The sequence below is a fragment of the Artemia franciscana genome, chromosome 20 (genome assembly GCF_032884065.1).
Source record: "Artemia franciscana chromosome 20, ASM3288406v1, whole genome shotgun sequence".
Taxonomy (NCBI): domain Eukaryota; kingdom Metazoa; phylum Arthropoda; class Branchiopoda; order Anostraca; family Artemiidae; genus Artemia; species Artemia franciscana.
The window spans coordinates 8,749,685-8,773,003 of record NC_088882.1 but is presented as its reverse complement, the minus strand read 5'-3'; the positions used below and the strand labels follow the sequence as shown (position 1 = coordinate 8,773,003).

Below are 23,319 nucleotides of genomic sequence, written 5' to 3'. Positions count from 1 at the left end.
AAGTGGTCTCAAGACATGGATGCTCGATATCGAGACCAGACATAATCGTTACTATTATTTCGATTTCTACGGAATCAAATAGGCGAGAAAACCGAGAGCAGTGTCAGCCAGTGGACACGTATAAAACGAAAAAAATCGGATATTTCGACGAGGACCTCCGCCAAGTCGTCTTCAGTCCTTGGAAAATATAAAAACGAAAACAAAAACAAAATCTAACCTTATGAAGTAAACTTCACGAGAAGAGAAGAAGACAGAAGAAAAGAGATAAATGAATGTCAAACAAGGAAAAATACACGCGAGCACCTAACAGAAATACAAATAGAACACAAAAGATATTGGCAAGTACGTAATCTTTACATAAAAAGCTTGACTTAAGCGAAAAAAGATTTCACATTTTATGAAAGCGATAATGCAAGACGCAGATAAGAAAATTGAACCATCTTTCATCGAAACTAACATTATTTAAATACAATTCAGAAAGAATGCAACGATACATTCTCTACACTTTGGGAGAATTACTGATACTCCCTCCATATTTGGGTAACGTCAAATACCTGCATTTCTTAGCTATGTACCTAATCCATAGGGAAAAGCCCAACGAAGCTTGTAGCATTTCAATCTGGTTGATATGAAATCTGAATTGACGAAATAAATGCAATCTGAGGCGCAAATATACTAAAGACATAGAATGCAGAAAGAGGAAATGGGGAGTAGAAAGAGCGATTAAAACAAAGAAATAAATCTAGAGAAAAATTTTGCTTTGGATCTTTTATTGAGGGCGACTAAGTCTACATACCTCTTCTAATGAATAAACTGGCAGTGATATTCCAAATCTATTATACGAAATGACGCGAAATAGGTACGTCGTGGAGGGTAAAAGATTTTGGTAAGACAGAAAAAAATCCGACTGAGGCCCATTTTCTAGCTTCACTACAGTCAACCACTTCTCTTCTTCTGCAAAGATAATGAAACAATAAACCAAAGAATACACAGAACACATAAATGTTAGGGTAAATAAACATACAGATGAGTGAAGAGTATATCATGAAAAGAGAAATCACCAATGCAACAGCACAAACACAAAAAAAAAAAAAAATAAAAAAAAATAATAAAAAAAAAAAAAAAAAAAAGAGAGACAGAAGGAGAAAAGGAAGACTGTTTTCCTAAATTAGTGATTAATATAGACCAGCACTTGAATGAGGCCTTAACCCTACTCATCCATACAATCACATAGGTCAAACAGCATAGCCATACACAATCAACCATTAAGAATAATCCATGGACAGGCAGTCATGTCGTCAATAAGTATAAGTCGTCATTTACCAAACAATAGAAACAATAAAGACAAATAATTCAGAGGCAACAACCCAATACAAGGGCTCATCAGGAGAATACACTTGTCTATAGGGTTTTGCCACATTAAATTCTCTACCCAGCCAAGTGTTGCGGCTCCCACAGAATATCCATGGCATCCCCGTGTCAGGTATCACCCCCAAAATACATGCCTATGAAAGAAAAAAAAAAACAGCAAATGTAAAACAACCAAGTAACACCAAAACAAGCTTATCCTGTTAATGTATACCTCTTTTTAGCAACAATAGGTAAACTAAATATGATAAATTTTACCAAATCACAAATATTAACACATTGCAAAAAAACCTGAATGAACTAAACAATTATAGAATTCATCTTTACCATGTGGCTATTTTTTAAGAAAATCCGCTCTATTAGAAACACAATTCAAAATAAATGGCGCTGCAACATCATTTCTCGAACCTCCGAAATTAGTTGAAAATTTCTTTGAGTATATCCAGATAATTCTTTTGATATTTATTTAAAAGCTCGTTATAATGAAAACTAAATTTTTTAAATTGCCAAGTTAATTTATTTGCAGAAAAACCTCTTGATATCAATTTTTGGCTTAAGATTTTACATCTATTTTTAAAATCAATATAATTACTACAAATCCTTGCATAACGAAGTAACTGTGAGAAAAACGCTGAATACGTGATATTTGAGTGTATATTACTTTCAGGGAATGGGAAACTAATCACTTCAAAATCAAAATCGTCCGTTTTATTATACATTTTAAAACTTAATTTATTATTATCACAAATGTTAATATTTAAATATAAGAAATGATCTTCATGACCAGCGCCATGACTAGGTTCAAGAATAAGCTCTGATGGATATATATTTTTAGAAATATCAATGAAATCCTTACAATTTAAGACCAAAATATCATCTAAATATCTTTTATTATTTGACAAAACATGTTTTAAATTATTTGGATTATTCTTATCCATCATATATTTATATTCTAGTTGACTCAAAAACAAGTCAGCTATAAATGAGCTGGCATCCCCCCCCCCATGGGAATTCCCACGATTTGCTTGTATAAATCACCACCAAATCTTATATAAGTATTGTACAAAACAAATTCTAATAACTCAAAAATCATATCCAAGCTGTAACATCTTAAGTTAACTGTAGTATTAAAGCAATTTGTCCATAAATATAAATTAATTATTTTATTATTGAAGAGTATTAATTAATTATTTTATTGTTATTTTATTATATTATTGTTATTATAAATATTATCATTATTATTAATAACTAAAATGAAACAAAAATATTGAAAACCATTATAGATTTTAAAAAGATAGTGAAGTTTCTGAAAGCCGATAGCAACAAAGAAAAAGGGGAAAATGACTATCTTTCATTTTCATTTTCCTCTTTTTTTGTTGGGAAAGCCTAAAGGTGTGGAGCTGAAACATTGAGAATTGTCATTTTTTTTTGTAAAAAGAGGTATTTCGTTCTTTCGAAGTTACCTGCCCTATTGAAAGTTTTGCCTGATTCTAATATTTTAATTTCATTTTGATGATAAAATAATCAGGACTAGATTTATATAAATAGAAAAAAGATTTGTTCCCCAAAAATGCATCAAGTCATTTGGGCAAAAGTGAATCTTTAATTCATTCTAATGTAAAGGAAGAGTAAAAATAAGCATTACAAGATAAACAATGATAATAAATGATAAGGTAAAAGAAGGAAATTATAAAATAAATAACGATAGTAAGGTAAATATTCTCACTTAAACTGCAATAATTAACTACATGATTTTCCTGAGTAACGGTATATTCTATTGGTTATCTTGTTTTTCAACACCTTTCAAACACGTCTTTCAAACAATTCACGGTAAAGAAGTATAAGTAATGGCTGAATTGTGTCTCTAGGCAACCGAAACTATAAAAAACGAAATTTTGATAAAAATAAACACAAGAAAAATATACTTTTTCTGATTTTATGGTGATTTGAAATATATAACACTAACTGTTTCAAAATTAACCATTAGAAGTTACGATACTACAACAATTTTCTCTTTTTTGTCTCAACGAAGAACTCGATTTCCTTCAATTATAACTGCTTATGCTCTTTGCTATCCCCCTTAGCTGAAAAAATATATGTAGCTGGCCAATTAAAGCTATATAGCTAATTACTATTATCAGTTTGTTAGATAACTTTAGAAGTTATTGCCACTAAATAAATACCTCTTTTTATGATCAATTAAGAAATATACATGGAAAAGACCAAAAATAGTTGTAAACGAGCAAATAATTAATTCAATAATTTCTATTGTTCTTTGCTCACACGAATTAGCTTTAACAAAGGTCAATATTTTGTTCTGTTGTCACTTTCCAGAGCCTAAACAGAAAAAAAAATCCTATTTCTATGCAACGGAATTACCGCCACCATTGCACGCACCGCGCTGACATACACGTTACATAGCAATCCTCGGGTGAACACCTTTAACTAGCATTTCGTCGCTGCTTTGCCTTACCCCAGGTTCCCACTGCTGCGTCAATCCCGACACGATTTTTTTTTCTGGCGGAACAGACGTACGACAGAATCGGATGGAGGTTCACAAAGAAACGCAGACTTTTGCGTAGCTGCGACAAACAGCCAAAATTGGCTTTTCAATCAGCTCTATGACTTTGGTTATGATTTACTTTAATTTTTTTTAATCAGAACAACGCATGCGATTTGTCATATGAGTGGAAATTATTCAACGCATCCTACTTTGCAGCAAAACGGATGGTTTTGCGTCGTTTTGTCGCACGATTTGTGTCATTTGTCGCATGTCGCAGGATTTTGCACGAAATCGCAGCAGTGGGAGCCAGGGGTTACTGTCGTACTAGATATCTTAACTCGTCCAAGATAATTACCAAAAACCCTTTGCTAAGGTCATGTTGACACAAAAATCAGCAGGATAATGCAGATCAGAAGGGTTAAAGCAGTTCATGAGGATCGAACATAAGCCGCTCTTCTGATCCTCCCTTTGAGAGCAGCTTAACAAACTGTTTTATGAAGTATTTCAAAAGTGTAAAAATGTCGGATACGTATTTACCAGGGTTGACTGGATTACACGTGTATACCTACTATATTATGTTTCTTCTTTAAAAGTTGATTTTTTTATGTGTTTCACATTCTTTCTTTTTCTGTTTTTTTTTATCCCACTTTTGTTGTTTAAAAGCAAGTAAAATAAATGTTTATGTCCAATTCTCAGATAAAGAAAACAATTTTTTTGGACATTCCAGTAGGTAAAAAAAATAAATAATTCGAGAAAAATGGCTTTTGTTTTCATAAAATGGACGTTTAAAATCTAACACAAGTAAAAGTAAATGACTAATAAGAAATTTCCAAAAACTAGTAAAAATGTATCAATTTTATACATTAATTATATATTTATAAAATAATTTACTATGCATTAACTTATTTTAATAAATCTGAATTTATTCTTATAATTTTAATCTTAAATAAAAATTTATTAATTATTTATTAAGTATAAGCATTAATTAAAAAGTATTCAATTTTAAACACAAACGTGGGTTATTCCTCTTTTTGCCACTTTTTGATCGATTTTTCTTTTTTTATTCCTTTCCACGAATCTTGAAAAACTGAATTTGGGAAAAACCTTAACCAATTTTTTTAGAAAGATTTATTTAAGTTGTTCTATATATACAGCTTTTCAAACCGTGTTCAGTCGTGCAACCCCACCCCCAAATATAGAGGATATAGTTCAAATATCTCCCTAAAAGAAGAATATCGCTCACTTTTATCTTTTTAAATCTGGTAAACGCTTCCCGTTTTCCATCACACTTATTACGAATAATCTACTTTTTTCCTATTTAATTGAATTCCTAAAGAGTTTTATATTTGTTATGCCTTGTTCATATTTAGGACACAAAAGAAATTAGCCATTTTTTTAGGCAGGTGACAATAGCAATATCAAATATGTTTTTGTTTTATTGAAAAATGTTATTTCTTATTTGCATACGCATTATTTATTTAGTTTTATGTTTTGGTCAAAATAAGTTTTTGCTTTATCTGAAGACTTTTGGATTTGTCATGTCTTATTTATATATGACAAGAAGGGAAATTACGCCGATTTTTTTTCCTTTTTTTTTATCGCGAAAAAGTTGATAGTTATTTTAAATATTTGAGGCTGGACGAATTCGCGATTTTTTAACACACAAATATACACACTAAAACACGGGGTAAAAAAAAATAACAGTTTACATGACACATTAAATGTCACATGACATGCCATTATAACATATCATTACGTAACTTAAACATGCCATGCAGATTAATTTTTCTTGCCTTAATTTTGTAATATTAATACTTGTGCCCATATTTTTGCTTTCTTTCGGAATTACTTTTTTTTCGAGCCAAATTGAAACCTCTGTAGATGATTAAGGGGAAGAGACATTTTTCATATAATAATATTAAACAATAACGAGTTTTTTAGACACTACACAAAATAAAAAAAAAATAGCGGAGCAAAAAAAGATAATAAAAAAATAATACAAACAAGCAAAACTACCAAACTGGCTGCATGTAGAATATTATAAAAAATATTGTATGTTTCGTTTTCTTTAGTTTTTTATATTCAATTCCAATTAAAACTTGACTTCTTCAATGCAATTTAACTCCGTTTATTTAAGTCAATTGATTTCAACCACAATATAAAAAAAAAAAAAAAAAAAAAAAAAAAAAAAAAAAAAAATCCAAAAATCGGTGTCATACAAGAACACAACACTACCTTGTATGGGAACCTATTTCCCTATCTCAACCCTTCATCATCTATGAAACCAAAATTGTAAACCCATATTTAAGCAACAAATTAACCTTCTATCATAACTAACAATTTCCCCTAGCCCCACAAAAAGTCACCAGTTCAACAATAAATCAAGAAAAATAAACACCTAAAGAAAAACAGTAATAACTAATAAAGTCAAGCAACGTACCCAGAGACAGATGAACTTAACATTAAATAAAAATTAACAAAGGTTAAATCCCCAAGTCAAAAATTTTCTCCTTGGTCGAGATGCAGGGTAGGTCATGGTGTTTATTCTTATCTCTTGTCTATTCCTTAGATGGTTTAATTAATCAATTAAATTATCAATTAATCCCTGTGCACATGCCCTTTGACATTCTCGCACTGGTTATGTTTATCTTATTCCTTTGTTATTGTTGATTGTTGTATAAATATAGGAATCAATCAATCAATCACATAATTTTCCACAAAATAATTTTTAACCTGTTTTTGAAAAAAACTGGTCATCGGACTCTGATCCTCTCTGGAAGACTTTTTTTTACGCCTGAACCCTTACAAAATTTAATTCTCCTTGAGTTCCATACCCCAATAGACTTAGGAGTTATTATTTTTGTGGGGGTGGACCCAAAAAGGGTCGAGACTCCTCCTCAAATCGTGGCTGTTACGCCAAAAGGTTGTAACTGATATTTCGACACATTTGAGGTAATTGCCACTGTTTGCTAAGCTGTTCTCAAATAGAGGGCAAGTAGGGTCATGTAGATGAGGAGAATCGAAGCGTGATTGAACATACGTTGCCCTACTAATACTCCCTTTCGATATGACACAGCAAACAGTTTTGGCAATTATTTCAAAAGTTTAAAAATGTCAGATATAGTCTTAAGGCAGTTACAAAATATGAATGAGTTTATTTAATCAGCACATATATACGATTTAATATTACTGCCTCAATGGAGGGATAAGCTCGTCACTATTGGGTGGAACAAACATAAAAATTAGTTCTTCAATGCGAAAAAAAAGTAAATAAATAAAAGAGCACACACAATTTCATAAAAAGAGAGAAAAAAACCAGGCAAAGGGAGTATGAAAAAAAGAAGGAAAAAAATATACCAACTTTTTCAGGAGAGCCTAAAAACATGAGTTTCACGTATTTCGCTAACACTTTTTGTAAACCTTCGCACTTCCGAAAATTTACTAAATACAGATTTTTATACCGTTCAATCAGAAGAAAATGAACAATAAATTTGGGCACTCGAAACACCTTTCGGGAAAAAAAAAGACGAACTAAACAGTTGTCCTACATTTTCTGAACGTTTAAAATGTTTATAAGGCATGAACATGAGGGTTAAGAGTCAATTGTAATCCATGCTAAGACATTGGATTCAAAACGAATGGTTTACATGGAAGATAAACTTAAACATGCCATGCGTATTACTTACTATAGCCAGATGTCAGTTTTGCTAAAAGATTAAAAATTTCAATCAATATTCTTACAAATAGGACAAACTGATTTTTTTTTTTCTAACAAATACCTGTTTATCCTGAAAATACAGTTTAAGGCATAATCAAACCTTCCTTATAAAGAAAAAGAAAACTCATTTGAAATTGCATGACATTAGCAGAAAACAAAAATTTGACGTGATTTCAATATGGACACTTAAACTAAGGACATGCCAAAAGGGAGGTGGAATCCTCACCCCCCCCCCCGCAAAAAAAACAACAACAAACAAACTGTGTATGTCCCTGCTTCCACTAAAGATATCTTGACTAGATCCTTAATTAATTTACCTATTATTTATATACTTGACTGCGCTGGATTTAACGGCCCATTTAAACGGCCCATTCAACTAATTCTCAATTAAGCCTTAATTTGTACGTAAAAGAATAAATCACTGATATTGAAACTGGGAAATATTAAAAAATTTAAATGGCAACCCCTAGAGGTACTTTTATGAAAACGCCTATACTTCAACGTTCTCACTCAATGAGTTTTTTTATGATGGGGGGGGGGGAAGTAAGGATGGCTGGTAATGAGTGAGAAAGTAGGGTCTTCTAAAGGGTGATGTTTACCCATACAAGTTTACAAACTTCGGGTTTTTGTAATTTTTTATTTAATAAAACCCTTTTTCTATGAAAAAATGAATCATCGGTGCTACTAATTGCGAAATCATGAAAAAAAAAAGCAACTTTGTTATGAAATCTACAGTGAGATCCTTATCCTTAACGGACCCTGTTTGTTTATTGATCCATACCATATTCGTGTTTTGATATTACTCTTTTTTTAAGGACTGGGGACATGATACTTAACACAGGCTGGTTTCTTGGCCTGAAGATCCACATTTCTATGAATTTTGAAGCTATATGATGAAAAAAAATACTCGAGAAGCAGTAAAAAGGCGCAGCAAAATTGTGAAAAAAAAATTAACAGATTTAAAAGATTTTAAAATTTAACAGATTAAAACATTAACAGATTAAAAGATTAATATATCAAGAGATTTAATAGCGGATTTTGCATAACAAATTTGTATTGGCCTCAGGAAGCTTGAGAAATTTTTTTTTAACAGTTTTAAAAGATTTAACGATTTAACGGATTAAAACATTGCCAGATTAAAAGATTATCAGATTAAAAGATCAACATATCAAAGATTTAACAGCGAATTTTGTATAACAAATGTTTATTTGCCTCGGGAAGGTTGAAAAAAAGAAGAAAATTAACAGATTTAAAAGATTTAAAATATTAAAAGATTAACAGATTAAAATATTAACATATCAAAGATTTAAAACCGAATTTTGTATAACAAATGTTTATTGACCTCGGGAAGCTTGAAAAAAAAAAGAAAAAATTAACAAATTTAATAGATTTAAAGATTTAACGGATTAAAACATTAAGAGATTAAAAGATTAACAGATCAAAGATTTAACAGCGAATTTTGTATAACAAATATTTATTGCCGTCGGGAAGCTTGAAAAAAAAGAAATTAACAGATTTAAAAGTTTTAACAGATTAAAACATTAACAAACTGTCACGTGTTAAAACCTAAGAATTTTTATCTGTTTGTGCTTTTTGCAAAAAAAGAAGCAATTTTTGTACTTAAAGGTTTGAGACTTACAAGCGGGCTTGGCAGGCCACGGAACACTAAAAATCTGAATTCCACAAGTCCAAAAATATGAGACTGTTACGGAAATTTCGTATCTTAAGGATGTATTAAGATTTGCTATTCTGATCCGCGCGCCATTCCGTGCATCCTCCCACCACCCCTAAATTTTAGGGTGCTATTAGAACTTAACACGAAACGTATTTTGACCACAGGTGGACTCTCCCCTCGTTTATAGTCTTACAAATTTCATTAAAGAGATGATATAAAATAAAATTTTCCCATTTTCGATTGAAGGCTAAGAAGAAGTTGTATATAATGCATAAAATGCCATACACATCCTCAACTTTTTGAAAATTTCAATTCAATTTTGTAGCAATTTTGGCAATTAGGGATAGAGGATACTTAAGCAAAAAAATTTACTTGCAAAACAAATTTCAAATATCCGCTTATTTTAAGTACCTAAGACATTTTTTTAACACCACTCTCCCACCCTGGAACCTAGTTGGGCCTATTCATGTTTGTAAATGATTATTTTCTATGGTTTTTCTTTTGGTAATTGTTGTTGTTATTTAGTTGACGTTTGAGCGAATCAACCGCTCGTGTCCATGCGATCCTCTTTTAAAACTTGGGCTTATGAAGCCACGTCACTTTTGAGAAACACACAAATAAAATTTTGGCACAGGCCACGTCAACACCTAAGATATCTTGGGAGAGTACTAGGACGTTGTACAGAGTGTTCTTGCTTAAACCACTGGCACTAGTATGTATATCATATCTCTATTCTGCCATTATTGCTTAAAATATCTGTGAAAAGAAACACACTTAGATTTAAATAAGGCTAAAATACCAGAAAAAATAAATAAATTTTGGTAGTTTCAAAACTATGATTTGATTAAGGTCGCTTTACATTTTCGTCAGTGTTGCCACGTTCAATCGTGAAAATAAATAAGAAAAAGACAAAATTTTCACATTTTTTGAACACTTTTCGTCTATAAAACTCAACCAGAAACAATCTGCTAATTTCCAAAGACAATTACGCCTTCAATTTAAAGCTGCACTGCGCCTTCATAAGCTACTTTAATCTGTTTACTGAATCCCCGATGTATATATATATATATATATATATATATATATATATATATATATATATATATATATATATATATATATATATATATATATATATATATATATATATATATATATATATATATATATATATATATATATATATATATATATATATACTAGCTGTTGGGGTGGCGCTTCGCGCCACCCCAACACCTAGTTGGTGGGGCGCTTTGCACCCCCCCAAGCCCCCCCGCGCGCGTAAGTCGTTACGCGCCATATTAGTTATGCGCCATTGTAGTTGTGTCCCTGTGTCCCACCTGTGAATATAGATAGATTTATATATGTGTTTCAAACTACGCAAAAATTGCGAATAAACAACATTCTTGGCTTTCCCATTGTCTGTGCATATGCAAAGCCGTATGTACTAATAATGACGTCATATACAAACGCTCTTTTTACAAACAAAGATGCATCCACATAATTCGTTTTTATATAGATAGATACAATACAAATTAACTGCGTAAAACTTGCGAATAAACAACATTCTTCGCTGTCCAATTGTCGCTGTAATAAATACATTGTCAGGTTTACCGACCCTCGAACATGCAACGTACAATTGTCCATGGGAAAAACAATCAGGATTGAGATCTATACCACATTTTTCTAATGATTGACTTTGAGCTTTGTTAATGGTGATTGCAAATACTAATCGAATTGGGAATTGCAATCTTTTAAATTGAAAAAGCAGATCCGTTGGAATCATGGGAATGCGAGGAATAAGAACAGCATCACCCTCATAAGGCCCTGTCAAGATTGTGGCCTCTATTAGGTTTTCCATTGTTTTTTTTTTACGGCAAGTCGCGTGCCATTGCAAAGCTTTGGTGGGTTGATATTTCTTAAAAGTATTATTGGTACGCCTATTTTTAGTTGTAGCACTTGTGGTGGAAACCCTGAAGGATCTATGGAATTTAAAAATTCAGATGGATAATTAACCGCTTCATTTGGTTCCAAAACTGTGTCGACTGACTTGTAAAGGACTGCCTGGTCTCGAATCTTGTTCAAAACAATATTGTTGATTTCGTGGACGTCTATATTTTTGGGTGCGAGAATCGCTCTTTCACTTAGCCATTTATTATTTTTATAATTTTTTGGAATATTCGGAAATACTTTTTCAATCAATTCATTTTTGGACGTCACTAAATTACAGAAATCAGCAAGTAGTTGTATACGTCCTGAAATTGAGTCTACTGTTTGACCAGAGTCATCGTTTTGCAATCGGACACGCATATTTGTAGTTAATTTTAATATTTTTACGTGTGCCTATAAATTAGAATTTTTTAGGCAAGCATTCATTTCGTCTGCAGGAGTTAAACTACGTAAAAATTGCGAATATACAACATTCTTGGCTTTCCCATTGTCTCTGCATATACAAAGCCGTATGTACTAATAATGACATCATATGCAAACGCTCTTTTTACAAACAAACAAACATGCATACATGCAACTCGTTTTTATATAGATAGATAGATAGATAGATAGATAAAATACAAATTAACTGCGTAAAACTTGCGAATATACAACATTCTTCGCTGTCCAATTGTCGCTGCATATAAATAGATTGTCAGGTTTACCGACCCTCGAACATGCAACGTACAATTGTCAATGGGAAAAACAATCAGTATTAAGATCTATACCACATTTTTCTAATGATTGACCTTGAGCTTTGTTAATGGTGATTGCAAATGCTAATCGAATTGGGAATAGCAATCTTTTAAATTGAAAAGGCAGATCCGTTGGAATCTTGGGAATGCGAGGAATAAGAACAGCCTCACCCTCAAAAGGCCCTGTCAAGATTGTGGCCTCTATTAGGTTTTCCATTGTTTTTTTTACGGCAGGTCGAGTGCCATAGCAAAGCTTTGGTGGGTTTATATTTCTTAAAAGTATTATTGGTAGGCCTATTTTTAGTTGTAGCACGTGTGGTGGAAACCCTGAGAATAATATCTCGAGGTAAAAACTGATCACCGACCATAACGATGGCCTATTCGTCGATAGTTGGAGCATTGTATCTACGCACATGTTGGCCAGGAGGCGTTTTGTCAGCGGAAATAACAATTTTATGCGTATAAGTAGGCATCAAATCGATGGCTGTTTTGAACAGACGCACTAAATTATTATTTTCGTGGAAAAGATGTTGTAATTGGGAAACGATTGTCCTTTCAATGTTGGGAGAAATTTCGCAACGTGCATTCAATTCAGAATTTCTATCACTGATGAAGTACAATTGTAAAAATTTATGATTCTCGCCTGAGAATGGTAGAAGAGACCCTGCTCTATGATAAATTTGCCCTTTTACTTTGAAAGTAGACATAAATTGATCTGGATTTTCAATTTGGGCTCCAAACGACGTCATTTGGAAACATGAGTTGTATTTTCTGATTCATTTATATTCCTTATGTCCCGGTGTCCCGGTCGTCATTTATATCCCCCTGTTTTATATCCCGCTTATTTTTCAGTTTTTTCCTTTTTTTAGTTTTTTTTTTACTTTTTTAGTTCTTTTAGTTTTTACGTTTTTTAGTTTTTTTTTAGTTTTTTAGATGAATTTTTTTTTTAGTTTTTTACCTTTTTTTCTTTTTAGTTTTTATTGGTTTTTACCTTTTTTTAGCTTTTTATCTTTTTTATTTTTTTTTATTTTTATTTTTAATTTTATTAGTATTCTTTTTCTCTTCTATTTTTCATTTTTCCTTTTTTTTAGTTTTTTTTAGTTTTTAGCTTTTTAAGTTTTTTCCTTTTTTTAGTTTCTTTAAATTTTTTAGTTTTTCGGCTTTTTTTTTTTTATTAGTTTTTAGTTTTTTTGTAGTTTTTGCCTTTTTTTAGTTTTTTCAGTTTTTTTTTTAGTTTTTAGTTTTTTACCTTTTTTAGCCTAACCAGGATTTGAACCTGGGACCTTCATTCTCCGTTCTGACACCCTCTCTCACCGAGTGACTACTCCAGCATGTTCATTTTGGTGTTTTAAATGGTATATTATTAACCAAATTAATGTGTTTTACAATATACTAAGCATCGTCATAACAAAAATGACGGCAACTAATTTCATGACGTCAGCCGAAACATGACGTCACCTGATCCACAGACCCACAGACAGACAGACAACTTATTTTTATATATATAGATATATATATATATATATATATATATATATATATATATATATATATATATATATATATATATATATATATATATATATATATATATATATATTTTACATAACGTATATATTTACATATGTACATGTAAAAATATCGGACCTTGTATTAATTTGTAATTTATTTAATTTTTTTTTACTCAATAAGTATATACCTTTTTTCTTGGCTTCAACATAGTATCCAAGAATAGGACCTTTCCCAGATGCTCCGTTTTCCCACTGAAGACCCACAGAAGAGGCAGACTTAGTTAGAAGGAGATCCCGAGGTCTTCCTGGAGATCCATCCTGTGGACCAGTTGTTACATTTCCTGAAAGATGACAATGAAAATAATTAGAAGGAAATAAAAAGATCAAAACGAAACTGAAACGAAAGAAATGAAGTCAAAGCCCTCGAGTGGACCTGACGTCATACCCCCTCAAAGAAGGCAGTAATCAAAATGAGATTAGTAAATATTCGATAGATACAGTTATATATTTATGTTATTTTTTTCTTGAAAACTGTTCCATTTTCTTTCTTTTTTTTTTGAAAATTGCCATCCTGAGATTTTCTGGCCTGAAAAAAAATTAAATAGGTCACTACATGTATTGGAAAATTCGTTTCAAGCCTTATTAAAAAAACAGAATCAAGCACAAATTACGTCATTTTCCCCTCAGCAGTGGTCGTATCGTTTTCAGTATTCATCGGTCTAGTACTGTCTCTAAATCCCCTTGGGAAAATACATCTTCCCTCACTTCCAAATTGTCAAAACGAATTTAATTCTTCTCTGTCATTTTCTACAATTTTATATATTTTCTTTAAAAAATAATCTTCAGGCGGACAAATCCAGGCTGACCACTTCTCAAAATCTTAACGTGCAATTTTTTGTAAAATTTTTTTTATTATGTTGTATGGCTTCACCTTCGACATCCTTTGCAATTTTAAAACAGTGGCCTCCACTCACGCCTTCTTAATCAAACAGTTCGTGGTAACGAATTGTAGTAAGGAGCGACCCGGCTCAATAGTAACCAAAACTCTAAAAAATGGAATTTTGATACCAATAGCTACATCAAAAGAATTGCATTTTAATGCTGGTTTTAAATATATAAGTTTCATCAAGTTTAGTCTTACCCATCAAAAGTTACGAGCCTCAGAAAATTTGCGTTATTTTAGAAAATAGGGGGAAACGCCCCCTAAAAGTCATAAAATCTTAACGAAAATCACACCATCAGATTCCGCGTATCAGAGAACCCTACTGTAGAAGTTTCGAGCTCCTATCTAAAAAAATGTGGAATTTTGCATTTTTTGCCAGAAGGCAGATCACGGATGTGTGTTTATTTTTTTTATTTTTTTTTTTCCCAGGGGTGATCGTATCGACCCAGTTGTCCTAGAATGTTGCAAGAGGGCTCATTCTAATGGAAATGAAAAGTTCTAGTGCCCTTTTAAAGTGACCAAAAAAATTGGAGGGCACCTAGGCCCCCTCCCACGCTAATTATTTTCCCAAAGTCAACGGATCAAAATTCTGAGATAGCCATTTTATTCAACGTAGTCGAAAAACCTTATAACTATGTCTTTGGGGACGACTTACTCCCCCACAGTCCCAGTGGGAGGGGCAACAAGTTACAAACTTTGACCTGTGCTTACATATAGTAATGGTTATTGGGAAGTATACAGGCGTTTTCAGGAGGATTTTTTTGGTTTGGGGGAGGGGTTGAGAAGAGGGGGATATGCTGGGGGAACTTTCCTTCGAGAATTTGTAATGGGAGAAGAAAATTTCCATGAAGGGAGAGCAGGATTTACTAGCATTATTTAAAAAAAAAACAATTAAAAAATAAAAGTGAAAAAGCTTTTTCAGCTGGAAGTAAGGAACAGCAACAAAACTTAAAACAAACAGAAATTATTACCCATATGAGTGGGCTCACCTCCTTCTAATACCTCGCTCTTTACGCTAAAGTATTTTCGGTAATTTCAACTACTTATTCTACGGCTTTTGTGATTCAGGGGGTCATTCTTAATGAATTGGGATAAAATTTAAGCTTTAGTGTAAAGAGCGAGGTACTGACGATGGGCGAATCCCCTCATATATGTAATAAAAATATGAGAATACAAAAGTTCTTTACGTAAGCTAATTTATAAGTTACGTAAATCTTTTACCAATAAAAAGATTCGTAAAAAATTAAAAGTTCTAGCTGCCTTTTTAATTAACCAAAAAATCGGGGGGCAACTAGGCTTCGTCCCCCGCTCTTTTTTTCTCAAAATCATTTGATCAAAGTTATGAGAAAGCCATTGAGCCAAAAAAAAAATATGCAAATTTCGTTTTGATTATTCCTCTGCGGAGAGCCAAAATCAAAACATGCATTGATTCAAAAACGTTCAGAAATTAAATAAAAAAAAACAAGTTTTTTCAACTGAAAGTAAGGAGTGACATCAAAACTTAAAACGCACAGAAATTACTTCGTACATGAAAGAGGCTGCTTTCTCATCAACGCTCCGCTCTTTACGCTAAAGTTTTTTACTGTTTTAGAAAGAAGAATTGAGAGAAAGGGTCAAACTTTAGCGTAAAGAGCGGGGCGTTGATGAGAAAGCAGCCTCTTTCATGTACGAAGTAATTTCTCTGCGTTTTAAGTTTTGATGTCACTCCTTACTTTCAGTTGAAAAAACTTGTTTTTTTTTAATTTAATTCATAATATAACGCCTTCTCTACTTCCCTTACTTTTTTCTAATCTTCATACTATCTATCCTAGAAAAACTTTGAAACCCTGTTTTTTATACATAAGAACTCCTCGCGTGATTGAACTGCAGTCCCAGTCAAGACCGTATCCAGAGGGGAGCGTTACCAGCAGAAATCCCCCCCCCAAAACCTTTGAAATTTTACCCTACTCGCAAAAAAGTAACAAAATACAAATAAACACATTTTTGATACGATTTGTAAAGTTCTTTTTTGTACCCCTCCCCCCAAAAAATACCTTTCTTCCCGAACAGACATTCTGGCTACGGCCTTGGTGCCAGTTGTTCACGGGCGTGGTTTTATCCCCTACACTGTAATTAGATGATTCTTTTGGATACTGACATAATATATGAAAATTGATACGAGAGACACTCATAGAGCTGGTGCAGCATAGACATCTAAACACAAATATTGTCTATATTCTTTTTTTGAATTTAACACAATTTTCGATATTTCCTAAAAAACTTGTCATTAAGGAGCTGCGGAAAAAACATGCATGAAATATCCTTGTGACATGTGGGGGGGGGGGGTAGAACCTCGGTACCTGCTATTAACGGGCGTGGCTTTCACCATGGTAATGTGAATTTGGTAAGGAATAATCGAGATGTGACCTCCGAAAGGTGACTTTTAATCAGTATTAAGATCTCGGACTGTTAAACGGTAAGCCACTCGTTCTTCTAAAAATGTAATACTTGCTCATTATAATTTGACGGATAATGGTAATAGCAATGTAAACTTGTTAAATGAATCCCAAAAAGCTTACCTTCGAGAGGTGGTCTGTAATTATAATATGAGCTCGGACCACAAAATAGCAAGTCCCTTGATATTCTAAATATATGATGGTAACTAACGGTAGTACAACAGATAATGGTATCTGTTACAATGGCAGTTACAATGATGTTTACTGATTTTTTCTTTAATTAGATTTCCAAAACTGGTTGTGTAAGGAATTTGTAGAATTGAAAAACAAGAAGCTCCGTTATTAGATTCACCTTGTTTAACAACATGTAAATTTGGCAAGGAATTACCGAAAGCTCACCTTTGGAGGGTATACCGTAATTAATAGCAAGAAATCGGACTGTAAAATGTTAAGTCCATTGTTCTCCAAAAATGTAATTGTAAGAAATGGTAGTGAAATGGATAATGGTACTTTAACTTCGATAATGAATTACTAAAAGCTTACCTTCGGAAGGTGGTCCGTAATCAATAGTAAGAGCTCGAACAGTAAAATGGTAAGTCACTTGTTCTTCTAAAAATGAAACTACCAATGAATTTGAGGTCACTTTTTGCTTGACTTGCTTGCTGTAATCTGAAAACAAGTGTAAAAAAGGCCCACATTAATTAGATTTATATAAATACACAATAATAAGATAATTTTACATAACAAAATAGTTTTTCAAGGCCTAGGGATTTTGGAATACAGCAGATGTAAATCAGCTCCAAGTATATTTAACAACAACTTCACAACTATTGAATCTAACCCGAGATAATTAAACAACGGAAATAGAATATATGTTATAATGATGTTATATTATGTCAGTTATCATTTTTCTTCTCCTCAATTTCAGTGCTTTTACTCCTGTATTCTAGTGCATATTCTCTGTTCTTGTATGCACTGTGAGATTTAATCTTTTGTTTACTGTGTTTGAGGGGCAATGATAACCAACATTAGGATAATTCAACATAAAAAATAGTTTTCAACACCTGGTGAATTTAATAACACAGAACTGAAGTTAATAAACGCCTTAACACAACAACACAGAAGTAACAGAGTTGGGAAGAGCACCTGTCAAAAACTGATTTTTTAGACCATGATAATATTTTGAGTTGAAAGAATAGCTTAAATTATTTATTCAAAAATTGAGCATATTGTCAAAAATCGCCAATTGGTCATGCAAAATCATTAAGCGATAAATTTTACCTCAATCGTATTCCGGCTGATTGTAAAAACGACCTTATATTTATAAAAAAAATTATTTATAAAAAATAAATAAGAGCGAATAAAATAATACAAAAATTTAGCCTAGAGGGAATCATGAAGATTGTACGGTTTCGGTTATATTTATAATTCAAGACGTAAAAGAGGGGTGCTTAATACCACAAAAAGCTGCAAAGCCACAAAGTGCGAAGAACAAGCCACAAAGTGCGTAGATACGAGTAGCTGGCCAAAAAACATTGCCACGAATCTCAATAAAACTAACACAATTTGGTGAAATCTGCAAAAGACGTAGGATATCTCTTTACGTCACAACAAGCCAACCAAATATAGCGACACCCTAACATGGGCGTTGCTAAATAAAACACACAAACAAAAACCTGAATTGGGAGTCACAAGAAGATTATTACTAAATAAACTAATTAAGTCCTTTTTCAATTGTCTTTGTTACTCTGGGGTCAATTCATGAACATTTAGGGGGAAAGTCAATATGTATTTTCAACGTGTTAGGGCGAGGTGGGGACAGTTTTTTCCCTTTTCTCCAAAAAATACCAAAAAAGGCTTTTTTCAATGAAATCCTCCCCCCCCCCCAAAAAAAAGTGTTTGTTCAAAATCTAGGAAGGCAAGGGACAAAAACCAAACAGGGCGTATGTAAACCTTTCATTTGACGCCATTAGTTATTATATTTTCAGTTGATTAGTTATTATATTTTCAGTTGATTAGTTATTATACTTTCACTTGCTTTGAGTGTTGTGAGATGAATGGCTTATTAATTGTATATTCTACTTTGGCGAGTTACTGTATACATTGGTTTGATTTTTTCTTTCGGCTCTATTCTAATTTTAGATTCTTTTTCTTTTTTAAATCGCTGTCGTTTAATATCTTCCTCCTTTCCTTCTTTTTAACACTGAGAATTTCTTTCTTTACAATGCTGACATATTCGTCTAATTACAAAATAATATAAGCATAAATAGAGACTATTTATAAAAAATATACAATACGTTAAAACGTATAAATATAATATAATATAAACACATAATATAGTATACATGATTATACACACAACATAGTATAAATACATACTTATAGTAATATAAATGTATACTAGCACAAAAAGAGGGAACAAACTTACTTTCATCTTGATGAGCAGTTTCATATGTGACAAGATATCCAAGAATTTCCCCATTTGGTTTCTTAGGAGGATTCCAGTAGACACGAAGACTATTCATCGTAATCTCATTGAAGCTAACAGAACCAGGCTTTCCTGGAAGGCCCTATGACAAACATAACATATAGTTAAACCGTAAAACAGAAGGAGAGGATCAAGGTGGTCGGGGCATTCTACCTCCCAAAGGAAAATTGTCAAAAGATGATATACACAAATTCTGTCACCAAAGAAATTGTGTTTCTAGCGAGTTGGAAGACCTTAGACAAATTCATCGGCAGTCTTTAAAAAACTGGCGTCATGTTTAAAAAACATGGCGTCATGTCATATGCACCACCAGTCTTTGGTGTCATACACAATAGGTGGGGTTTTATCGCCCACATTCCTGAAAAGGTTTGAAAACTTAAAAGGAATGTTTTAAAATATCAAAATGAATGTTTGGATTATAATTTTCTGATTTTCAAAGGTAGATAAGGCCGCGTTGGACCAGTCTTCTTCTTAGGGGATGCAGAATTCCGGCCTCTGAAATTAATCTGTGCAATAATCAATTTAAAACCGTGCTGCGTGTGGGGTTTCTTGGTAGGTATACCTTTGAAATAGATTGGGATTGATTGATTTAATATTGGAAATAATTGTTTATTGTTTTTTGTTGTTTTTTTTTGTTTTCATTTTTTTTGCTTCGGGATCATGATATTATGTTGTTTGATTGTGTATGAATTATTTATGTAAATTTTTTCTCGGTACACGGTTTCACCTTTCTGCTCATTTTAGATTAACTCATTGTTTTTTTTTTTTTTTCTTTCTCTTCTATTTTTTGTTCTTTTTTCTTAGTAACACACCCTCGCAAGCAACGCTTTTGGTGTGCTACCGATTGATTTTGTCTGTGTTATTTCCTTTGGTTAAATTAATACTACTACTAAAAAAAAACAGCTTTTGTTAGCTCTGAATCGATTGGCGATCATTTTCAAGGTAGAGAAAGGGGTTTTCAAACAAATCTCCAAATGGCAATCTCAAAATTTTGATTGGATGACTTTGGGGAAAAATGGGACGTAGGAGGGGGGCCAGTTGCCCTGAAATCTGTTTGAGCACTGAAAAAGCACTTGAAACTTCTAATTTTCGTCCGAACGCACCCCCTTCCGGTTTTCTAGGACAATTAGTTCGATACGGTCACCCCTAGAAAAAGTATAAATAAATAAATCTTCTGGCAAAAATTTCAAAATTCAACATTCTCGTTTACTTATCAAACTATATATAGAGAAAGGGGTTTTCAAACAAACCTTCGTCTTAGGGATTACGGCACTTTGGCCCATGAAACCCGCTCTGAAAGTACTTTTTCAATAGTTCTTAATCAATTGATCATTTCAAGGTAGAGAAGGGGTGTCAGGGCGAAACTCTGTCTTAGGGATTGTGGCATTTTCGCCTCTGAACCTAGGCTGCATAATAGGTTTTCCATAGCTCAAAAATAGACAGGCTATGATTAAAACCAGTTTGTACCGTCATTCTTGAAAAATAAGTATAGATCAATTTAATATGCAATTAATATGCATATATATATATATATATATATATATATATATATATATATATATATATATATATATATATATATATATATATATATATATATATATATATATATTATTATGTTATTATTATATTATATTAATACATAATATAATATAATATTAACATATTATTACTATTAGTATTATTATTATTATATTATTATTTATATTATATTCTATTATATTATTTATTTTTATTATTATATTACAATATTATTATTATATTATGTTAATATGCAATATTATATTATACAGATATATTACAGATCATTTTAATGATTAATGAATACAGATAGCACAGAGCTTCTCATGGAAGTCTAATTGCGCTTCTGATTAAGAAAATGTATCCAAAATATGGATTTCAGTGATATAGTCCGAGTTTTTCTTAACATTTGGCTTTATCATAATTTTTAAATTTTGCTATTTAAGAGTTATGCACTTTAGATTTTCAAAAATGTGAATCTTAGCTGTTGAAGGAGCCTCTCTTTCTACGTTCAGAAAAGTCACCTCTTTTTTTTTACATTAAAAAATTAAATAGCATAGTGGGTGATAAAACAGACATGACTGTACCTCAAATACACATAAAATATGCATTTAAAAATGTTTAGTCTTTGACAATAAAATACTTCCCTCGAAAAAAACAACAGCAAGCTAAACTGATTTTCAAAAACTGAAAGAAATAAAAAATTTAAAAAAAACCAAAGAGGAATCACAACCAGCTAGGCTTAGTAATTTCTATTGAAAAAAAAAATTCAATAGCAGGGTAAAAAAGACATGAGAACATGAAAATATAAACAAACAAGAGCTAAGAGCTCGTATGGCACTTGTGACGAGGCGAGAAGAACTAAGAGCCAAGAGATCATATGGTATGAGCTTTAACAAAATTCTATGAATCAATAGATTGATTTAAAAAGGAAAATAAGAGGCTTAATGCCGGTCAAGATTTAAAATAAGAGCTCTGAGTCACAAAGTCCTTCTAAATATCAAAATTCATTAAGATCCGATCACCCTTTCGTAAGTTATAAATACCTAATTTTTTCTAATTTTGCCTCTCCCTTTTGCCCCCCAGATGGTCGAATCTGGGAAAACGACTTTATCAAGTCAAATTGTGCAGCTCCCTGACACGCCTACCAATTTTCATCGCCCTAGCACGTCCAGAAGCACCGAACTCGCCAAATCACTGAACCCCTCCCCCCAACTCTCCTAAAGAGAGCGAATCCAGTACAATTCTGTCAATCACGTATCAAGGACATTTGTTTATTCTATCCACCAAGCTTCATCCCGATTCCTACACTCCAAGTGTTTTTCCAAGATTTCTCCCTCCAAATCCCCACAATGTCAAAAGATCTGGTCGGGATTTGAAATAAGAGCTCTGAGACATGCATTCCTTCTAAGAATCAAATTTCATTACGATCCGATCATCTATTCGTAAGATATAAATACTCCAATTTTCATGTTTTCCAAGAATTCCGGTTCCCCCTCCAACTCCCCCGAATGTCACAGGATCTGGTCGGAATTTGAAATTAGAACTTTAAAGCACAAAATCCTTCTAAATATCAAATTTCATTAAGATCTGGTCACCCTTTCGTAAGTTACAAATACCTCAATTTTCAAAATTACCCCCCCCCCCCATTCCACCAAAGAGAGCAGATCCGGTCCAGTTATGTCAGTCACGTATCTTAGACAGTTTTCTATTCTTCCCATCGAGTTTCATCCTGATCTCATCGCTTTAAGTATTTTCTAAGATTTCTGCCCCCCCCCCAACTGCCCCCCCCCCATTACGCTTGATCCAGTTGAGATTTAAAATAAGATATTGGAGTTACGACGTCCTTCTAAATATGAAGTTTCATGAAGATCCGATCACTCCTTCGTAAGTTAAAAATACGTCATTTTTCTTATTTTTCAGAATTACCCTCCCCCCCGCAATTGAGCGGATCCGTTCCAATCATGTAAATCACGTATGTAAGACTTCTGCTTATTTTTCCAACGAAGTTTCATCCCAATCCCTCCAATCTAAGCGTTTCCCATCATTTTAGGTTTCCCCACCCCAAACTTCCCCCAATGTCACATGATCCGGTCAGGATTTAAAAAAAGAGCTTTGAGACACGATATCCTTCTAAAAATCAGATTTCATGGAGATCCAATCACCCGTTCGTAAGTTAAATATACCTCATTTTTTCTAATTTTTCAGAGTTAACCCCCCCCCCCCCCAACTACCCCAAAGAGAGCGGATCCGTTCTGTTTATGTCAATCATGTATCTAGGGCTCTTGTTTTTTTCACCAAGTTTCATCCCGATCCCTCCACTCTAAGTGTTTTCCAATTTTTAGGTTTCTCCCTCCCAACTCCCCCCCCCCCCCAATGTCACCAGATCCGGTCGGGTTTAAAATAAGAGCTCTGAGCCACAATATCCTTCTTAATATCAAATTTCATTGAGATCCGATCACCCGTTCGTAAG

At 32.7% G+C, this 23,319-nt stretch overlaps 1 protein-coding gene across 1 annotated transcript in view; it reads right to left on the bottom strand.

Moving 5' to 3' along the window:
* The window catches only part of LOC136040410 (protein sidekick-like), a gene marked incomplete in the record, with an annotated part of 274,067 nt that overhangs the window by 28,223 nt on the left and 222,525 nt on the right, over positions 1-23,319 (bottom strand). Inside the window, 1 exon segment of the mRNA XM_065724684.1 lies at positions 19,266-19,407. Coding sequence (XP_065580756.1) covers positions 19,266-19,407 — 142 coding nt within the window.